This window comes from Hyperoodon ampullatus, assembly GCF_949752795.1.
Source record: "Hyperoodon ampullatus genome assembly, chromosome: 4".
In the NCBI taxonomy this organism is placed as follows: Eukaryota; Metazoa; Chordata; class Mammalia; order Artiodactyla; family Ziphiidae; genus Hyperoodon; species Hyperoodon ampullatus.
This window is the reverse complement of record NC_136917.1, coordinates 113,174,377-113,195,302: the sequence shown is the minus strand read 5'-3', so window position 1 is coordinate 113,195,302 and position 20,926 is coordinate 113,174,377. Positions and strand designations below refer to the sequence as shown.

General features: G+C 42.4%; 2 protein-coding genes across 2 annotated transcripts in view; one reads left to right on the top strand and one right to left on the bottom strand.

The window, feature by feature from the left end:
* Window positions 1-2,355, bottom strand: part of DMGDH (dimethylglycine dehydrogenase) — a gene marked incomplete at both ends in the record, with an annotated part of 60,244 nt that extends 57,889 nt beyond the window's left edge. Inside the window, 2 exons of the mRNA XM_079703954.1 lie at window positions 1,200-1,374; window positions 2,270-2,355. Of these exons, the coding sequence (XP_079560080.1) occupies window positions 1,200-1,374; window positions 2,270-2,355 (261 nt within the window). The remainder of the gene's footprint in view (window positions 1-1,199; window positions 1,375-2,269) is intronic.
* A 111-nt stretch (window positions 2,356-2,466) lies between these two features.
* Window positions 2,467-19,292, top strand: LOC307052582 (S-methylmethionine--homocysteine S-methyltransferase BHMT2; the record flags this gene model as incomplete). Its single annotated transcript, XM_079703583.1, has 8 exons — window positions 2,467-2,564; window positions 7,601-7,733; window positions 9,916-10,007; window positions 10,977-11,168; window positions 12,413-12,560; window positions 13,640-13,822; window positions 14,084-14,312; window positions 19,211-19,292. Exons 1-8 carry the CDS (start codon window positions 2,532-2,534, stop codon window positions 19,290-19,292), a joined length of 1,092 nt encoding a protein of 363 aa, XP_079559709.1. The 5' UTR covers window positions 2,467-2,531.
* Window positions 19,293-20,926: the final 1,634 nt, after the last annotated feature.

Genomic DNA, 20,926 nt, shown 5'->3' with positions numbered 1-20,926 from the left:
ATGTGACCACAGGGACTCTGGGGTGAAGTGGGCTTAAGTCTGGGCATCAATCTCCCCGAAACTCAGCTGGAGGCAGGAGATCCAACTCTATCCCTTACCGTGAGCAGGTTCTGGGTGTCAAAAGGCCCCTAAAAGCAGGGTTCCCTCTTGTCTCAGTAGGGGAAAGCTAATGATGGAAAGGGATGATGAGCAGAAGCTAACAATGCCCAACTTGTTTTTAAATTGAAGTATAGTTGAGTTACAATGTTATGTTAGTTTCCGGTATACAGCAAAATGATTGTTATACGTATATATATATTCTTTTTCATATTCTTTTCCATTATGGTTTATTACAGGATACTGAATATAGTTCCCTGTGCTATACTGTAGGACCTTGTTGTTCATCCCAACTCTTCCTCCAAACAAAAACGGCACCTGCAGTCATAAAATCTTCCCCTCCCATCTTAGCTGATTTCAGAAATAACTGATTTGGCAGTAGGAAAGCAGTGTCAATCACCTCATTTACCTGAGCAGCTTTCGATGTAAGCCCAATTATTATACAGCACTGGAACAATTATACATACCATTAAATAGGCGAGATTGACTTGGTCGTGTGTTTCATTTAACACAACATGAAAGCTGTGTTGCATGTTCTCAGCCCTCATAGTTAAGTCCTCATGAAGCCAAGCTGTTGTCTCATAGCACTAACTTAAAATCATAAATCAATAAACATAAAAGGATCACTAAAGCCAGGTGAGGGGACGTAGGTAAAGGTCTCACAGGCCTGTATTCAGGATCACCCAGCCACTATCCTTCAGTACAAAAGCTAACATTTACTAACCACTTACCATAATAACTTTACACATATTAATTCAATCTTCATTACAACCCTATTAGGTAGGTACTATTAATATTCCCATTTTACACATCAGGAACTAGAAACTTAAGTAAGTTGCCAGAAGTCACATAAGTAGAAAGTGACAGAGTCAGGATTTGAATCCAGAGTCATATGTTCAAGATTATCTTCTTATGATTATCAACATCATAAATGTTGATCACCCACTTAAAGTATACCAACTAAACTGCAATTGCACCTTCCAGCGCTATGGAAAGGGAACTTGCTCTAAAGAGCTCTCAGTGGGGATCTGTGAATAGGAAAAAAAATCATTTGCACAAGTGACAATTCAGTGCATATGACGGTGTTGAGATAGTTTTCTTACTGCGTGCCAGGTAGATCCAGCAGTGAGCTCCGATTTCTCCAGGAGGACCACATCTTTCATGCCTGCTTTGGCCAAATGATAAGCCAGACTCACACCAACGCAGCCACCTCCAATTATCACTGTTTCTGCCCTGTCTTTCCATCTTGTTTCTGCAGGTAAGGGTGGGTTTTCTTCTCTGGAAGACAGTTTTTTTTTTAATAGTAGCTTTACTAGGCTATGATAGTTATAGTTTTTTGGGGTTTTTTTCTGACTAGTGTGATTCTCCTTACTTATTCTTATAGTACTTAACATCTAGTGCCTGGGAGAGTTACATGTGCTGACAATCATTTGGGAGCCTCAACCTGACTTAGGCAACCTGGTTGGGGGAGGGAAGAGGAGGCATTTGAATGCCATTCCCCTAATTCTGACCCATTGTAGATACTTAATAGAGCTAAAGAATTGAACAGATGACTTCTTTTTCTCAAAGAAATCTAGAGAATAATTTTTCTCAGTCTACTTTAAAAACACACTGATAAACATTTTATTCCATAAAAAAACCCATAATCATCATGAAGTCCATTATCTATAAATCTTGGATCACCTCCTCCCTCCAGTGTTTTCCAGGCTGAAGAGAGCCAGATGGAGTACAATGCTCTTCCTTGCTCAACGTCCTCTCACCGTGCTCCTGCTTCTCCAATGATAAATATTGCTCAGTGGCTTGATATATTGATTTGCATGTCTGTCTTCCTAGCTAGATCATGAGCTTCTCCAAGACGCATTGTAAAAAGCAAGGTATAGGTAAGTCAAAGAAGACCATATATACACCTGCGTTTGCCTCCCCATACAGAAGACACTGCTAACAGTTGACTGGGGAAGGGAATGGGGGTAGGAGAGTCTTTGCACCAGGAACCCTTTGATATTCTCACTTCGAACGGTTGTGCATGGAAAAGAACACACATAATTCGAGAAGAAAGCCGAATGCCCACTTCTCGGGGTCGGAAGCACCCCTAACCCGGAGACCGCCTCAGCCTTGCGCTCGTACCCCGCAGCTGCCCAGCCGCGGGCCGCCGCGCAGACCCGGGCCCACTCACCCTTCGCGGCCGCAGACGGAGCGTAGGAGGCCGGGGGAGCCCCTCAGCGGGAAGCCCCGCAGCCGCAGCGCGCCCGGGCGGAACATGGCGAGGTCGAGGCCATAAGGCGAGGGCGCGGGCACCTATTCCCAAGCCAGCAGGCAGCAGGGGCGACGGGGCCGGCGGGGCCGGCGGGAGGCGGTGAGACCCTCCCCCCGGCGAGGGGCGGGCTTCTGGCTCCTTGCGCTGCCCGCCACTCAGCGCCCGCCACAGCCGCTGCGCGATGGCACTGGCCGGAAGCCCCAGAGCCAAGAAGGTGAGTTTCGGGGAACCCGGGAGGTACTCAGCCCTCCTGGCCGCGGGGCTTCACCTCAGCCCCTAATCAAGCTCTGCGGCCTGGGCGAGGCACCTGGACGGCTCTGAGCCTCGGTTTACCCGCTCGCGAATCGCCTGGACGACGGTACTGCCTAGGTGTCAGGACGAGATAACAATATTGGGTAGCATTTATGGAGCCTTGACTCGCTGCCCTGCACTGCGCGAGTGCTTCATGCAAATTATCTCCTCTTCACGTTTATTCCCATTTTATAGGTGAGGAAACTGAGGCTCAGAGTCCGTCAGCTAGCTCAGGGTCACCGATCTAGTCCAGGTGGAGCAGGGGTTTGAAGTCTAGCCTTCGGACTCAGGCCGCGCTCACATTTCCTGCCCTCCGCCCGCCCGCACCTACAGCTCTTCGACTCAATGGCCCCAGTGCTCGTGCCCCTCGTGTGTTTGGGAAGGGCCGTTGCCTGGTCTCCCAAGCCTCGGACTGGCCTGAAACCGGTCCCGGGCATGCACACCCCTAGACCCGCGGCGGGGATGGAGGGTGGGGTGCGCGGAGCCGGGGGTGGGGCCTCCGCCTCATCTCACGCCGCAGTCTGGGTCTCCCGGCTCCCTTTTCCCGATCTGCTCGCCAGCTGTCGCCCTGTTCCCCCATTTTTACGCTGGATGTGTGTGTGGTGGGGAGAAGGGGTGACAAAACAAAATTAGGAAAAGGGCATGAACTTGGATGCGGGACATCTCCAAACTCCTCAAGGCAACCCACCTGTGCTCCCTAATTCAGAAGAGAGGGTGGGCAAGGAAGAGGGGGTGTGCACCACCGTTTTATTTAGTAATACTAAAAAGATAGGAACAACCAAGATGCCCTGCAGTAGTGGGCTCCGTAAATAAAGTGCATCCACGTAATAAGTTATTAGGCAGCCAATTAAAAAGCTAAGTATGGGAACAGGCAAAGTGCTTTGCAATGTTAAGTTACAGAAGGAGATATATCACAGACTGATCCCAACTACATAAAATATTTATACACACACTGTAAGGAAGGACACAATAATGGTAGTGGTTACATAAGATGTGGAATCTAGGTTTAAAAAACAACAAAAAAACATATTCTGGTTATGCTTTTCTGATTATAAAGGTAAAATATGGGCATTGAAGCAAATGAGCATGATAAAAAGAAAAAGAAGCAAAGAACATTGTGCTGACTTCTTTCTCTGAACTTTCTCTAATACTATGTTCACTTTTACAGTTCATTTTTTTAAAAGGTTTTTTAAAAATATGCTGTCCCTGTTCTATTTTTCCTGGCCTCTGCTCTTTGCAACACCAAGATTATCATATGAGCATCCATGTTAATGTGTACCTGGGAGTTAAAATGTTAGTGGGGCAGAGCTAACCTCACCTCTCTGCTCAGCTAACAGGTGCATTTTAAGAATTCATTTAACTGCTACAGAGGACACCTCCAATTGCTTCTTTAATCCAAAAGAGCAGTCCTGGTGGCAATTTCAGGCAGATGGACCTCTGGCAGCTTCCTGCCATAGGGTGAAGTTGGTCTACTCCTCTGTGTATGAATAGAGGTGCCGTGAAACCAGATCTTAAATCCAACAGGTCTAGATACTGTTATCTGCAAAAAGAGGGCATAAATGCCTCTCAGAGATCACCATCAGATCCAAGGCAGAGTCACTGCCACACTGAAAGGGAAGATGGAATGAAAACATAAATATACTGCAAATAATTTACAGTGCTCTTTATTTTACACAATTCTGTCATTCTAGAGCTGGCTTTAGATCATATAGGTGTAGCAGTTAACTGAGGTGGTAAGTCTAGTGGTGAAGGAGGGGCTAAAAGATGCTCTGAATTCAAATATCGATAATTTACTTATTTTGCTAATGGCTGTTTAGAAAACTGGCAAAATTTAAAATGTTGGACAAACATCCAGATAACAGATCAAAATGCCTTACATTTACTTGGTATCATGAAGGCAACAGTCAAAATTTGCACTGTCGGGCTTCCCTGGTGGCGCAGTGGTTGAGAGTCCGCCTGCCGATGCAGGGGACACGGGTTGGGTTTGTGCCCCGGTCTGGGAAGATCCCACATGCCGTGGAGCGGCTAGGCCTGTGAGCCATGGCCACTGAGCCTGCACGTCCGGAGCCTATGCTCCGCAACGGGAGAGGCCACAACAGTGAGAGGCCCGCGTACCAAAAAAAAAAAAAAAATTTGCACTGTCATTTTCTTAAAATCCTAGCTAATTTTCTTTTTTTAAATTTTATTTATTTAGTTTTGGCTGCATTGGGTCTTCATTTCTGTGCGAGGGCTTTCTCTAGTTGTGGCGAGCGGGGGCCACTCTTCATCGCGGTGCGCGGGCCTCTCACTATCGCGGCCTCTCTTGTTGCGGAGCACGGGCTCCAGACGCGCAGGCTCAGTAGTTGTGGCTCACGGGCCTAGTTGCTCCGCGGCATGTGGGATCTTCCCAGACCAGGGCTCGAACCCATGTCCCCTGCATTGGCAGGCAGATTCTCAACCACTGCGCCTCCAGGGAAGCCCCCTAGCTAATTTTCTATTAAAGAGTATCATCTTTTTCCTCCTTGTCAGGACCAAGCTTATAGCATATGTGAGGTATGTGCCATTTTCAAAACAGTCCTGTCCATCTGCTAACTCTTGGCATATTTTATTAAGGGCCTACTCTTTGTTAGGTGCTGTATGAGGTGATAGAGATAGAGCCTCAAGCATCTTACAGCCAAACAGAGGTGACAGGAAAGTAACCAGATACTGCAGCACAGGTGATAGATGCAGGAATAGAGGATGTATGAACTTAGGCAGGAGACAAAGGAGAATGTTATCACGAATAAGAGTAGGTCAGGCAAAGCTTTGCTCTGGCAGCAATGGAAGATAGTTTAGAGTGGGCTGCAGTGAATTGGAGACCATTTCAGTAGCCCAGCGGCAGTGAGGATGGGGGGACATATGTGAGATGTGTTGAATAGATATGCCTGGTGTAACCCTATGACAGATTGGAGGTGGGAGGTAAGAGACTAACCTATACCAACCAAATTGTGTGCTAATGTTTTTCCCCTCTAGAGGCATTGTTTGACGTGTAGTATTAAATCTGATGAGGTTAATCTGGTTAACTTCATTGAAATGTGTTAGATTTTCAAGATGCAATTTTAGAAAGATGCCGATACCTCTGACTCTCTCTTCTATGTCCCTCTGCAACATTTATTTATTACACTGTGCTGTGATAATCTGTTGACCTAATGGCCTTCCCCAAGGTAGCCAGACTTGGAGCTTCTTGAGGGCAAGGACCATGTCTTATTCCAGCATTTACCCCTCCTGCCTAGAACTGGACCTGGCATGTGGGAAGGTCTCAATGAAAGCTGAAAGTTTAAGTCATTTTCCTATTTTGAAAGTCCAAAATGAAAAGAGCAAATTTCATTTCATGGAGGGAGTAGGGAGAGAGGTGAGAACCATAGAATACATTGACATTTCTTCTACATTCAGCTAAAATTCATCTTTAGATATAAGGCCTGGGGAAATAACCAGAGTCAGGAGCTCTCTCTGTCAAAATAGTGTTTATGGTTAACGGAGCTGGGCTCCATTCCACTTCCCTCCACAGGAAAATGGAGATGTGGTGGAGATAGTGGCCTGGTACTTAGCCTCAGGGCAACCGCTTCTAATGTACCTTCCTGGGCTGCAGATATGACTGGTTAGAAGGGGCAGCGGGAGCCTTTCCTCCCCCATTCATGCACTGCTCTGTGTCCAGCTGTAGGCAGGGCTGAGAGGAACTGGCTGGTATTTTCAACAAAAGGCTGTATCTTCAACTAATGCAGTCTATACAAGAAGGATAGGGATCCCCATGAGGGTGTTTATAGTTTTTATAAATCGCAGGGAAGTTCTCTCTGAAAAAATGACACTTGACCAAAGACCTGAAGAAAATCAGAGGGCGAGCCATTCAGGTATCTGGGGAAACACTTTGTAGACAATGGAAACCATAGCTTTGGATAACTGCTCTGGATGCAACCTTATATTCAGATTATGGGTGGGCTGACTAGAAAGGTGGTAAATAGAGACTAGGTTAGGAATTTAGAAGGTCTGATGTCTGCTTTTTCACTTACTGAGCTCTGTGATCTTGAGCAAGTCACTTAGCCTCTCTGAACCTCAGTTTCCTCATTTATAAAGTGGGAATAAAAACTATCCGCCTTGCCTAGCTCCCAAAGTTGTTAAGAGTACCAAATGATAACGTGTCCGTGAACATGCTGGAAAATGTAGGGTATAATTATAAAATGTTGTGTCCAATAGGATTATGTCCAGTGGTTCACACACAAAAGAGGTTTATTTTTCTCACCTAACGAGAGGTCTAGCAGACGGTCACCGTCCACGGCCTCTGCAGCTACTCCAAGATGTCATTAAGACACCAGGCTGCGGTTATCAGCCTGAGTGTGGCTTTCAGTGGCATGGCTGCAAGATGATGGCTATACCTCCAGGGCTTAAGTTGACATTCCAGACAGGACGGAGAAAAAGGGACAAGAGGGAAGGGAGTGGGCATCTCTATCAGGAAAGCAAAACTTTTCTAGAAATCTTCAGCAGACTTTCACTTATTTCCCATTGGCCACCACTGTGTCACATGGCCACCCCACTCAGCAAAGGAGCCTGAGGATTTTTTTTTTTTAAGCTGGGGACATTGTCTCCCCAAACAAAATATATTAGCAAAGAAGAGGAGAAAAAAATGCACATTAGGTGACTAGCAGTGTCTGCCACAAACATCTTGAAAAACCAAAATAACCATTACGGAATCAGCACTTTAACTACAATCTGACTCAGATTAAATTGTATTTGAGAAAAAATAGTCACAGAACTTTGCACAAAACAAGTACCTGGATTGTCCAATAATAGAGTATTCTCAACCTTTCTGAAATACTATTAGGCACGGATGATTTCAACAGAACTGGAGCTGTGAGAGCATTGTACCACCTTTCCTAAAATTAGAAACTGCTTTTAGGAAAAAAAAAAAAAGAGGGATGTTGGGTGATTTTTCTTTCTCTTCTTCAGGGCATTTTGGAACGTCTGGATAGTGGGGAGGTTGTGGTTGGAGACGGCAGCTTTCTCATAACTCTGGAGAAGAGGGGCTACGTGAAGGCTGGGCTCTGGACTTCAGAAGCCGTAGTAGAACATCCAAATGCAGGTCGGTGCCAGCATCACCCCTGAGTGTTTATCTGGGTGACATTTTACTTAAATCTGACTGAGAGAAGATAAATAAAAGCAAGCATTTTCTTTTTTTAAAAAATAAATTTGTTTTATTTATTTATTTATTTTTGTCTGCACTGGGTCTTCGTTGCTGCGTGCAGGCTTTCTCTAGTTGCGGCGAGGGGGGGCTACTCTTTGTTGTGGTGCGCGGGCTTCTCATTGTGGTGGCTTCTCTTGTTGAAGAGCATGGGCTCTAGGCGCGCAGGCTTCAGTAGTTGTGGCACACGGGCTCAGTGGTTGTGGCTCATGGGCTCAGTAGTTGTGGCTCATGGGCTTCGTTGCTCCTCGGCATGTGGGATCTTCCCAGACCAAGGATTGAACCCATGACGCCTGCATTGGCAGATGGATTCTTGTTTTTGTTTTTTTTTTGCGGTACGCGGGCCTCTCACTGTTGTGGCCTCTCCCGTTGCAGAGCACAGGCTCCAGACGCGCAGGCTCAGTGGCCATGGCTCACGGGCCCAGCCGCTCCGCGGCATGCGGGATCTTCCCGGACCGGGGCACGAACCCGTGTGTCCCCTGCATCGGCAGGCGGACTCTCAACCACTGTGCCACCAGGGAAGCCCCATCAGCAGATAGATTCTTAACCACTGCGCCACCAGGGAAGTTCCGCGAGCATTTTCTAGGGACTGTTTCACTTGCCAAAACTGCCAAGATGTGGAGACAGTGGCAGTACACGAGCTGAAGAAAGGGCTTCTCTCTCCTTCCCTCTCTCCTCTACACAGACACACACACACACACACACACACACACAGACACGCATCTTCGTATTCAGGGAGTGCTAAAATATACATAGCAATATTTGTTCCATGAATATTTATCTTCTATATTCAAGAGTTTCCTTAACATAGTAAAACTGTTATTGCTTCAGATTCATCCTTCTGGCTAATTTGCATACGATATTAAAACAGTACATTTGGTAGGGACGATTAATGGTAACCACCAGCTTAACAGAATATAGACAGTAGACAGCCAGGTTCTGTTGAGTGGAGGGGAGGGACAAAGAAATAAACACAGTTATACCTCAACCTCCTGGCTGAAAAAAAAAAGAGTTGGAGGTAGAAACTGTGATAGGATTGGTTAGTAACATCAAATTGGAACTTTATTTCTATGTTTGCTCTTTTTTATATTTGCTATTCTAACTGAAAGTGGGAAATAAAGCCAAAGAAGATATGGGTGAAACGGGATACAAGCTGGGAATGGAACTTTTGATCCACTCTGATTTTATTCATATATACACAGTGTATCAGACAAACATGGGGTCATGTCTAGGTCCTTCTACTGACCAGCTGAGTGACCTTGAACAAGTCATTTGACCTCTGAGGATCAGTTTCTTCATCTGTCACATGGGGGCATGACATGGGCTGGTTGTGAGGACTTGTGAATTAACCAGCATGAAATGCCCATATAAGTACCCAATGGCCATGATTACTGTTTCATCAGACACCCAGAGTTATATGGTAGGACAGAGTTTTGTCTTTCTGGTGTTAGCAGGAAGATTTCATCTGACCCAAGAAGAACTCATTCTTAATTTTAGGAAATCTTCTTTGCTCAACCAGGAGGAAAGTGCTGAAATAGCAAGGATAAAGACTGAGGTGGGGAGGAGATGAAGAGAGAGAGAGGAAGGAGTTTCCGATGGGTCAAGGAAAGCTCCCTGACTGCGTCTCCCCAGCTGCTTGCTACTGAATACACTTGATGGGGGCGCCACCCATATGCATTCTGCCCACTGTGAGAATTCCCTCATCCTACTTTGAGGGCTCCCCAGTGCTGACTGTAAGTAGATGAGCTACATCCTTCATGACACCGGCAAATGAATAAACCCTCTCTAGACCAAGAGACCAAGGGACAGTTGGCCAACTGGGCCTTAATGTCTGCATGTGACTGCACCAGGCCATGGGGCCCACTGGCAGGTCAACATGAGGCTACTCTAAACAGCCCCCATTTGGTATGGACTCTGCCTTGCCCCTAAATTCTGCTGACCTGAATCTGAATTTCTTTATAAGTACCAGGTTTGAAATTGTGTATGATTGAAAGAGATGTGAGTGGATGAGCTGCTGCTGAAAATGATAGCTTCTGTGATTTTTACTTTTTTAATTTCAATGGAAAAAACAACTCCTTTGTAGTTCGTCAGCTTCACATGGAATTCTTGAGAGCGGGGTCAAATGTCATGCAGACTTTCACCTTTTCTGCCAGTGAGGACAAAATGGAAAGTCAGGTAAACGATAAAGGGGCAGGTGGGAGTGGGGAGGGGCGGGGAGAGGGATCCTCTATAATAAAAATAACCTCTTGATGGGAATCCATGGAATTGACCTGATGTGTTACTACACTTTATTACAAACTCCTCCACATAAAATATCTATCCAGTAATTAATCACGATGTAAACATATATGTACTAAATAAATAAGCATTTTCTGTCTCTTTATCTAGGGGAGGGGGTAGGACTGGGAGAAAATATGCCATTAGAAGGGCATGAGCATCCTTCTGTGATATGTTTTTGTAGGGAAAGAACACTTTATAGATGCTCTTGTTATCATCTCATTTCACATTCTTCTTTTCTGACTTGTCCATGTGGAGACAGGGCGGTCCTAGGGAACACAGCACTGGCCTAGGAATGAGGAGAATTGGGTTTTATACCCAACTTTGCCACCTATTGGTTGTGTGACTTTGTGTTAGACACTTAAAGGCATGGAGCACTGGTTTACTCTGCCAAATGGAGATAACTGATGCTTACATGCATAGGGTTGTTGAGAAAAGTGGGTAAGGATGTGATGTGGAAGTATTGTGAGATATTCTGCAAATATAAAGTATTAATACTTGTAAACGTTAATGCCCATTTATTCATTCAACCAACCAACATTTATTGAGTACCTGTTACAGTCCATTCTCTATGCTAGATACAAAGATGATACAAAGGCATAGACGCTATTCTGAAGTGGCTCACAGTCAAGTATGGGAGACAAACAAATGAGCATTTACTAAAATCCAGTGTGGTAAGTACAATATGGACATACAAGCTCACTGGGAGTAGAGGAGATGATACCCAATTCTGCTGGTCTTCTCGAATTGCAGTTTAAACCCGTGACTTGTGCTCATGCTACTTGCTCATTGCCCCCTTTGATATCTATTATATCTCACCTTTAAAATGCCAGGCTCACCATGTGTACTCTCGCTGTCTAACCTCAGTGGGAAGCTGTAAACACCGCTGCCTGTGACCTTGCCAGAGAAGTAGCCAACAAAGGTGATGCTTTGGTAGCAGGGGGGATCTGCCAGACATCGTTGTACAAACACCACAAGGATGAAGCTAGAATTAAAAAACTTTTTCGACTACAGCTAGAGGTTTTTGCCAGGAAAAATGTGGACTTCCTGATTGCAGAGGTAAGCCTAGCATTAAAGGGGCAGGGCTGGAAGGAGCTGTGGTGGGGAGGATAGAGGCTGTTGGGGAGTAAAGCCTAGAGGGTAGGCGGCTGCTCAGGCCTCACCATTAACACTCAGTGCCAAGTAGTAGTTTCCTTGCCCTCCTCCATCCCTGCCTTGCTCACTCCCATCTCTCTGCTTTCACTAAAGCTATAACATCTGAGCGATATTTTGAAGTTAGAATCAATAAGCATTGTCACTGACTGGATATGAAGGCCTGGAATATCCTCTTTCTCCCATCTCCCTATTTCTCATCATGATTGCTACCATCTAGAGTCAAGGCCTCAACCCAGCTCTTCACCCCCAACAAGGACAATAGCCTCCCAACTGCTAGTTCCCCAATCGCCCTACTGAACTTACTGAAAACCTTGCTACGTCAACCTTCCCAAGGCTTAGGGCTACCCAAGCCTGGCTAACCCACCAGGAAAAAATCATCTACAGAAATGAACACAAACTCTGCCCTATATGTTCTCCAGATGGATGAGAACACAAGTTTGTTTTTTAAGAATCTCTCTGTTGACTTTCTCTGCCATTCCTCACACACTGCTTCTGCAGAATCTAAGTCAAAAAGGAAGAAACAGGGAGATTTCTGCTAGCTTTTCTCCACTTACTTAAATTAAGTTCAGCTTTTCAGTTGTGGCACTTATGGGGTTTCCTGGGAAGCACCCCTGCAAATGGCCTGGGTTTACCAGACAAGGTGTCCTGTCTACCATTGGCAAAGACACTCAGTAGCTACCCCTCCCTTCTCTGTGCCTCGATGTTCTCATCTGGGGAAATAATCATATTTCCCTTCTTACTTTATGGAGCAGTTTAGAATATCGAACTAGAAGTGAATATAAAAGTATTTTGAATTGTAAAGCATGATAAACAATTATTCTGCAGAGATCACCCAAGTTCCATAAAAAATGAGTCCAAAATTTATTAGCAAACTTTTGTTCCTTCAAAAGTATGATTTTAAATACTCAGTTACTTTAAAACCTTTTTTTAGTATGATATCTGAATGAAAACCTATATGTTATTGTTAAAGGAATTAAAATATTTACTCAGAAAAGTATTCTGTAGTCAGTCTGATAGAGACACATTTCTTAGCACATTTTATCACATATATTTGGTAATTTTTATAGCTGTTTTTCTAACATTTGCGGTCTACCACTCAAAATCTGCTTTATATTTGGACCAATAGAAGAACATGAACTTTCTCTTAGTATTTTGAACATGCTGAAGAAGCTGTGTGGGCTGTGGAAGTCTTAAAAGAAGCCAGAAAACCCGTGGCAGCCACCATGTGCATAGGCCCAGAGGGAGACATGCATGGTGTAACACCTGGAGACTGTGCTGTGAAGCTGGTGAAGGCAGGTAATGTGGACCCATGATGTGATAAGCAGTTCAGTTATTGTTTATGAGATGTTTCTTAACATTGGGAGAGCAGTTTGGAAATAAAAACATTAATTGGAATCGATCTCTTTATCTGTAAAACTTAGGAGGTGGAGGGGGACAGCTAATTTCTAAGACATCTTCCAACTATTAAAAAAGAAAATAAAGATCTTTGTGTCTGTTTCTGTGCCAGTACCATACCGTTTTGAAGACTGTAGCTTTGTGGTATAGTCTGAAGTCAGGGAGCATGATTCCTCCAGCTCTGTTCCTCTTTCTCAAGATTGTTTTGGCTATTCAGGGTCTTTTGTGTCTTCATACAAATTTTAAAATTATTTGTTCTAGATCTCTGAAAAATGCCATTGGTAATTTGGTAGGGATTGCACTGAATCTATAGATTGCCTTGGGTAGTACGGTCATTTAAAAATATTGATTCTTCCAATCCAAGAACACTGTATATCTTTCCATCTGTTTGTGTTGTCTTCAGTTTCTTTCATCAGTGTCTTATAGTTTTTGGAGTACAGGTCTTTTGCCTCCTTAGGTGGGTTTATTCCTAGGTATTTTATTCTTTTTGATGCAACGGTAAATGTGACTGTTTCCTTAATTTCTTTTCCTGATGTTTTGTTGTTAGTGTATAGAAACGAAGCCAGACAGAGAAAGACAAATATCATATCACTTATATGTGGAATCTAATAAAATGATACAAATGAACTTAATTACCAAACAGAAATAGGCTCACAAACACAGAAAACAAACTTATGGTTCCCAAAGGGAAATAGGGAGGGGGGAGGGGAAAATTAGGAGTTTGGGATTAACAGATACACACTCCTATATATAAAATAGATAAACAACAAGGACCTACTGTATAGCACAGGGAACTATATTCAATATCTTGTAATAACCTATAATGAAGAAGAATCTGAAAAAGTATATATGTATAACTGAATCACTTGACTGTACACCTGAAACTAACACAACATTGTAAATCAACTATACTTCAATTTTAAAAAATAAACAAGTAAATAAATTGTGAAACAAGTAAATAAATGTATTTCTTTGCATAGGGGCTTCAATTGTTGGTGTGAACTGCCAATTTGGGCCCTGGACCAGCCTGAAGACAATGAGACTCATGCAGGAAGGCCTATGGGCTGCAGGGCTGAAAGCACACTTGATGGTGCAGCCCCTGGGGTTCCACATGCCCGACTGTGGCAAAGGAGGGTTTGTGGATCTCCCTGAATATCCCTTCGGTAAGCTCAGGCACATATTAGAGACCTTGTGGTTTCTTGTTGTGACAAAACGGAAATGGCTATAATGAACAACTACGGTACAGACTTACGATACGAGACTGTATAAGACAAAGACATTCAGTGTTAACCAAAAATTAGCTATCTGAGGAATTCATACTCTAAAATTTATAGTTTCTTCATTGAAAAAAGAAAATACCCCTTGAGCATCGACTGTTTGAAAATAGAGATGGTAACAGAAGTGCCATAACTATTGTATTACAGCACTGGAGCCCAGAGTTGCAACCAGATGGGATATTCAAAAATATGCCAGAGAGGCCTACAACCTGGGGGTCAGGTACATAGGTGGGTGCTGTGGATTTGAGCCCTATCACATCAGGGCAATTGCAGAGGAGCTGGCCCCGGAAAGGGGATTTTTGCCTCCGTCTTCTGACAAACATGGCAGCTGGGGAAGTGGTCTCAACACGCACACCAAACCCTGGATTAGAGCCAGGTAGGAATTTTTTAATTAACTTACTGTTTTCCCCTAATCTCATTTTATTTATTGTTAGCATTATGCATGCACATGGTAATACAAATTCAGAAGTATAGAAGTATACAAAATGAAAGGTAAATGCCGCCCATTTCTGACACCCATCCCATTCCAGGGGTAACCTGTTTGCCATTTATGTTTTGAAGTCTTATTTCTCTATTTCTTGTTTTATCAATTTTAAGTGGTAATTACCCTTTATGAAAGCTGAGGGATTTAAATCACATAATCTTCCCCCTTGCCCTGATCTCCTTTTCACAAATTTGACTTATTACATTTTTGCTTGTTCTGTTGGCTATCTTTACAAGTTTGAATTTCATATTTAACGACTTGTTTTTTTTTTGTTTTCTTTTTTACGGTAGGGGGGCCTCTCACTATTGCGGCCTCTCCCGTTGCGGAGCACAGGCTCCGGATGCGCAGGCCCAGCGGCCACGGCCCATGGGCCCAGCCAGTCCGCGGCATGTGGGATCCTCCCAGACCGGGGCACGAACCCGCGTCCCCTGCATCGGCAGGTGGACTCCCAACCACTGTGCCACCAGGGAAGCCCTAACTACTTGTTTTTTAATCCATCAATATGAGGCAGTATCTCTTGATTCCACTCTCTGTAAAATAAGAATTGCCTTCCTCCATTTCCCTCTACTTTTCCTCCCTCATCTACCTCTTGGTTTCTTTAACGTATACAACTACTTTTACATCGTCAAGGTTTATAACCAAACACAGTATAAGCAAACACAGTGGCAATTCAGTAATTAAGTGTTCAATTCCATGTGAAATCAAGACTTGGAACATGTTTCAAACTGAAAACCTCATTTTTTTCCAGCAGGAGATTTCAATATGCAGGAAACCAGGGAAGGCCAGTCTGATCTTTCTCTTTCTCTGTCTTATGCTTCCAACCCTCCCTTCCCATATTGCTAATCATGGTTTCTGACCTCTTCAGATTCAAAGAGAGAGGAGAGCAGATGGAAAAGGGAGTAAACTTGTATTGCTTAATTGACACCCTATTAGGAAGACCACATTCTCTGGGCCTGGCAGATCCTCATGAGTGTATTTACAGCTCTTCAGAGGCTGCCACTGGAAACTTTTGTCTGTATTTCTCATGCCACAGGCATTGCATTTTTCTCTGAACAATTTTCTCTGCTTCGCCCTCAGATCCCAACTTTCTCAGCAGGTCACTATAGATATACACTATTTTGGGAAGTCTCATTTTCCTTCCTGGTGTTCCTCTTGAGCCTGATTTTAGCCAGCCCAGGCTGGCTCCCTCTCTCCTATTAGGCTCAAAACTGGCTAGAAGACTTTTCATCTTTCCTTTAAGGAGACAAACTGAGAGTGTGGTCTGATCCCAATTTAACCACACTATCTTCACTCACAAAGTAGCTGACCCATTGGTCTCTGTGATCTAGATTTTCCAGTGTAGAGTCAAGTGAGTCATCTGACTGGCTCTTAGGCAACTACTTTGAAACTTCTGCAGAGTGTCTGTCTTGCTTTAATACCTGACATCTATCATATCTTGTGCCACCAGTAAAATTTCCAATCTAATATCCTGGTACCCTGATCACTATTTTCTAAACATTATTCAGTGCAGAACCAAGAGAAAGAGAAATAAACCTATTTTACAAAACCTGAGCCCCTTGTGAGAGAACGTTCCAAGCATCAAGGTCAAATTGATTCTCTCCTCTTAGATTTCATCCATAGTCCAAACTCAGGCCATACTTTAATTTGCTTCATAGTTGGACTGTCTTTGTACAATGTTTGGTTTTATAGGAATTTCTAATTAACTTTCTTTTTCATTGTTGAAAGAAGAATAATAGACCTTCACCTTCTCTAAGGTCTTCCAATATCTAAATTATACTGTTTGTTACAATTAATCACTTTATTATTGAAGATATTTTTCTGGGGGCTCCTTGAATTACTGTTCTGTTTTGAATCATTCTCTCTCTCTCTCTGTCTCTCTCTCTCACCCGTCAATCTTTTCCATCTTTTAGAAACTAACCACAATTTCTGCTCTTCTCTAATCAGAGCTGTTATGTCTTTAATCCATTTTGTACTTCTTTATCCATTTCAGTAGAATTTAGAACAGTCTTCATTTTTGAACATTTAGGACAACGTTCCTAACGTAAATTAATTTAGATTGTAGAAGCAGGCAAGAAATCATTTAGGCAAACATTTCTTCGGGGAGGTATGGATATTTATCCAGGAAGATTTTTTTTATAGGTCTCATGCTTAGAAAAAAAAGTGCTAAATAGAAATATAGGGACTTCCCTGCTGGCATGGTGGCTAAGAATCCGCCTGCCAGGGCTTCCCTGGTGGCGCAGTGGTTGAGAGTCCGCCTGCCGAGGCAGGGGACGCGGGTTCGTGCCCCGGTCCGGGAAGATCCCGCATGCCGCGGAGCGGCTGGGCCCGTGAGCCGTGGCCGCTGAGCCTGCGCGTCCGGAGTCTGTGCTCCGCAACGGGAGAGGCCACAACAGTGAGAGGCCCGCGTACCGCAAAAAAAAAAAAAAAAAAAAAAAAGAATCCGCCTGCCAATGCAGGGGACACAGGTTCGATCCCTGGTCTGGGAAGATCCCACATGCCGCAGAGCAACTAAGCCCGTGCACCACAACTACTGAGCCCACGCACTCTAGGGCCCGTGTGCTGCAACTACTGAGCCTGCGCGCCTAGAGCCTGTGCTGCACAACAAGAGAAGCCACCGCAATGAGAAGCCTGCGCACCGCAACAAAGTGTAGCCCCCGCTCACCGCAACTAGAGAAAGCCCTCACAAAGCAACGAAGCCCCAACGCAGCCAAAAAATAAGTTAACTAATTAAATAAAATTACTTAAAAAAAGGAAATATAATTAAAAGGTGAGGAAAGTATACTTTGATGATGATTAAAATAGTTCAGATAAGAATGAGAAATGGCTTTTTTTAATAAACACTGTCTAGGGATCCTTAAAATTCATTAGTAATTTCAAATAAAACATTATTCTAGGGGCTTCCCTGGTGGCGCAGTGGTTGAGGGTCTGCCTGCCGATGCAGGGTACACGGGTTCGTGCCCCGGTCTGGGAAGATCCCACATGCCGCGGAGCGGCTAAGCCCGTGAGCCATGGCCACTGAGCCTGCGCGTCCGGAGCCTGTGCTCCGCAACGGGCGAGGCCACAACAGTGAGAGGCCCGCGTACCACAAAAAAAAAACACAAAAAAACACAAAAAACCATTATTCTATAGAATAAAGCCAGACATTCCTTGTACCCTAAACTCCCAAACATACTGATGTTCACAAAAATTTGTGATTACCCAGAAACCTGTAGACACCCCAGATTTCTGACATTTTCATCATCCAAAAATATTGGTTTATTCATTGTTTCATAGGTAAAATGGAAAAAACTATAAAATTCATTTAACACAAAGATCTGTGACCAGGAACCTTTGTGTTCTTTCTTTGTCTAAAAACAAGGCACAAATACTGACAAATTAATTTGTATTCTGTTTTTGGTTACTTTTTGAAGAATTATACTTTATCTCATTATGTTTAAAACTGGCCACAACTACTGAGCCTGTGCTCTAGAGCCCTCGAGCCACACCTACTGAGCCTGCGAGCCACAACTACTGAAGCCTGCATGCCTAGAGCCCATGCTCAGCAACAAGAGAAGCCACCTTAATGAGAGGCCTGCACACCACAAGGAAAAGTAGTCCATGCTCACCGCAACCAAAAAAAAAAAAATAGAAAGCCCACACGCAGCAACGAAGACCCAACGCAGCCAAAAATAAATTTATATTAAAAAAAAGCTAGAGTAAATATTAAAATGAGTAGTCATTGTTTCTCAGGTACCCATGATCCAATTTCTCTTTTAAATGTTCAAATCTCCTGAAAACTTTTGGTTTCTTGTCGTCACAAAATCAAATCCTAAATGTAAAATAAAATGAAATCAAAATTTCATGATATCTTTTGCTCCTAAACCTGTCTTTGAGATTTCCCAGGGAGGCCCTGAAAAAAACACAAAGGTTTATCTTTTCATCCTATAAAAGGAAAGGTACTGAGACTAACTAGGTTTTCTTGATTTGTAACTATTGATGAACTGCGTGGGAAGAGTTATGAAATGAGAAGAGATCTGTCAGTACTGCGCTGTCATGATACATTTCTATTTATCAGAGTCCTGATGCTGCTCTGTACTCTGCAGTTGTTATCAGACATGATTTCTTTTATTTTTTTTAAATGTTAACGTGGTCACTACTTTACTTTTAATATTTGAATCTAGCATCTTTTGGCCAATGGTTTTCAGTTGGGGATTCCCATCACCTACTATGGAGTTTCATTAATATACAGAAAGTTTAGGACCTATTTCAGACTTACTGAATCTCTTTACTTGACGGTCCTGATATATTTGTGTTGTATTCATGGTACATTAATGTCTAAGGATTATTAAATCTGAAGTTTTTGTCTCTGTAAAGTTTATGCTCATTCATTTTTTTATAAATCAGATGTACTGTTCATTGCATTCCTTAGAGTTTATTATGTTTATAAAAAAAAAACTGGTTTCATATACTTGTCATTATGTTAAAATATTGAGTAGAGCTAGAAGGACCCTGCTAGAAATTTCTGAATGAATATAATTCACAAAAACATGTAAAATTCAAACATGTTGTCTTTTTCTGAAAGGTGGTATGAAACCCAGTGATTGTTATTGAGGATAGAAATGTAGAAAGACTCCTGGAATTAATGGATATGGGCATAGTTTTTCTGTCTGTATGTTGAAACTGAAATTCTACTTTAGCCTGGTCATCCACCAAACTTATGAGTATTTAGCCAATATATATATATAAAGTATTGGACTTATAAAATAGACATGAATCTTTTAATTGATTAACTATATATTTTTTAAACACAGGGCTAGAAGGGAGTGTTGGGAGAATCTGCTGCCGGCTTCAGGCAGACCTTTCTGTCCTTCATTGTCAAAGCCAGATGCCTAAGGAGTAATGAAAGAAAACACTGAAATAGCAGAATGGAAAGAAATCCCCCTCAAGCCCCATCTGGAACCCTTCCTCGCCTCTATCCTCAGGCCACCCTGATGTCTCCAGCTGCTGAACAGCTAATGTGCTGTCAATTCAACATAGGATGCATACTGCATTCCTGCTGTGCTTAAGCTCCGAGCAGGATGCTGGGGGAGATGCAAAGCTGATGCGAAAGGCTTCTTGTCCTCCAGGTACTTACTGTCCAGTAATGCTGCAGGACATGCTTTTGAAGGGAATCAAGAATAGTGAAACTTGTCTTTTAGGGTGAATTTGAGATTTTAAAATAACGAAGTCTGTGAGCAACAAACCCAGTGATTAATTACGGAGACTAAACTAGGTACAGAAGGAGGATAGAGCAGCATTCTAAACTAAAATGAAAGTAATGAGTCCGCCTTTCTTAAATGATTTGTATAATGACTCCAAAGGCAATCCCAAAGGAAAAGATGCAAAAAATGTTTTAGGATTTTTTGAAATAATCATATAACCTTCCAAAGTGATTACTTTCAGAGATGATTTTACTTAAAGGTGTTAGGTCCCAGAATTTTTAAAATGTGTCTATATAATCACAAATAGCTAGATTATAAACTACTAAGGACAAGGACAATGTGATATGCTTCTTATATTTTTCCTTAAAGTATTAATCATTGTGCCAGATGCTCAATGAGATACTTATGTTAATTGTTTAAAATAAATAAAAATAGATAAACAGTTTTGGAAGACCTTTTTAAAAGTTAGAGTTCAAATCTATCTTGGTCTAATATTTTCTTGACTTATGTTTGAGCTATTTGCTACATGCCAATTTCTCTCTATTTTTCAAAACAATGTATCAATTTGTAACAATAAAATTAAAAATAATTTACCTTTTATAAAAGTGTTTGAATACTTTAAATTTTACGGACATTCTTTGGAATAGTAATAACAACAAGCATTTATTACTTATTATGTTCCAGGCTCTTGCTTCTCTCTCTCTCTCTCTCCTCTCTATCATATATATATATATATATATATATATATATATATATATATATGACAAAAGCCAACCTACCTTTATGAAACACACAGGTTTCATTTTGGGTTAGTAAGTGCAATGCTCAGAATAGAATGTTGATGAGATGGAAGTTGATAAAACTTCCAAGAGACAAACAGGTAACAAATAAAGTCCTTAAAAAATAGATTTCCTGGATTGAAAGATTCAAAATTTATATAGTAATTGGATCACATTTTATTATAGATAATAATAAATAAAACATATTGGGGAAAAGTATTTCAAACCATGTGGTTCTAACTCCAATTTAATAATTATGCCCCCAAATAAAGTAAAAAAGTATGCTCAGTCCTCCACTGTTATTGCCTTGGTCTGACAAGACTAGAAAATACATTTAGATAATTAAAAATAATGGAAAAGTGAAAATTATATTTTATGTAGATGAAATGGTTATATAGCTAGAAATCTCAAGAAGATCATCTGGAAAGCTCTTACAAACAACAGGAGAATTCAGTAAAATGACTGGTTAAAAATTTTGTATACAAAAGTCATTGCTTCTCTATATACACTTGACAATGATTTTGAAAGTATAGTGGAAATAAAGATC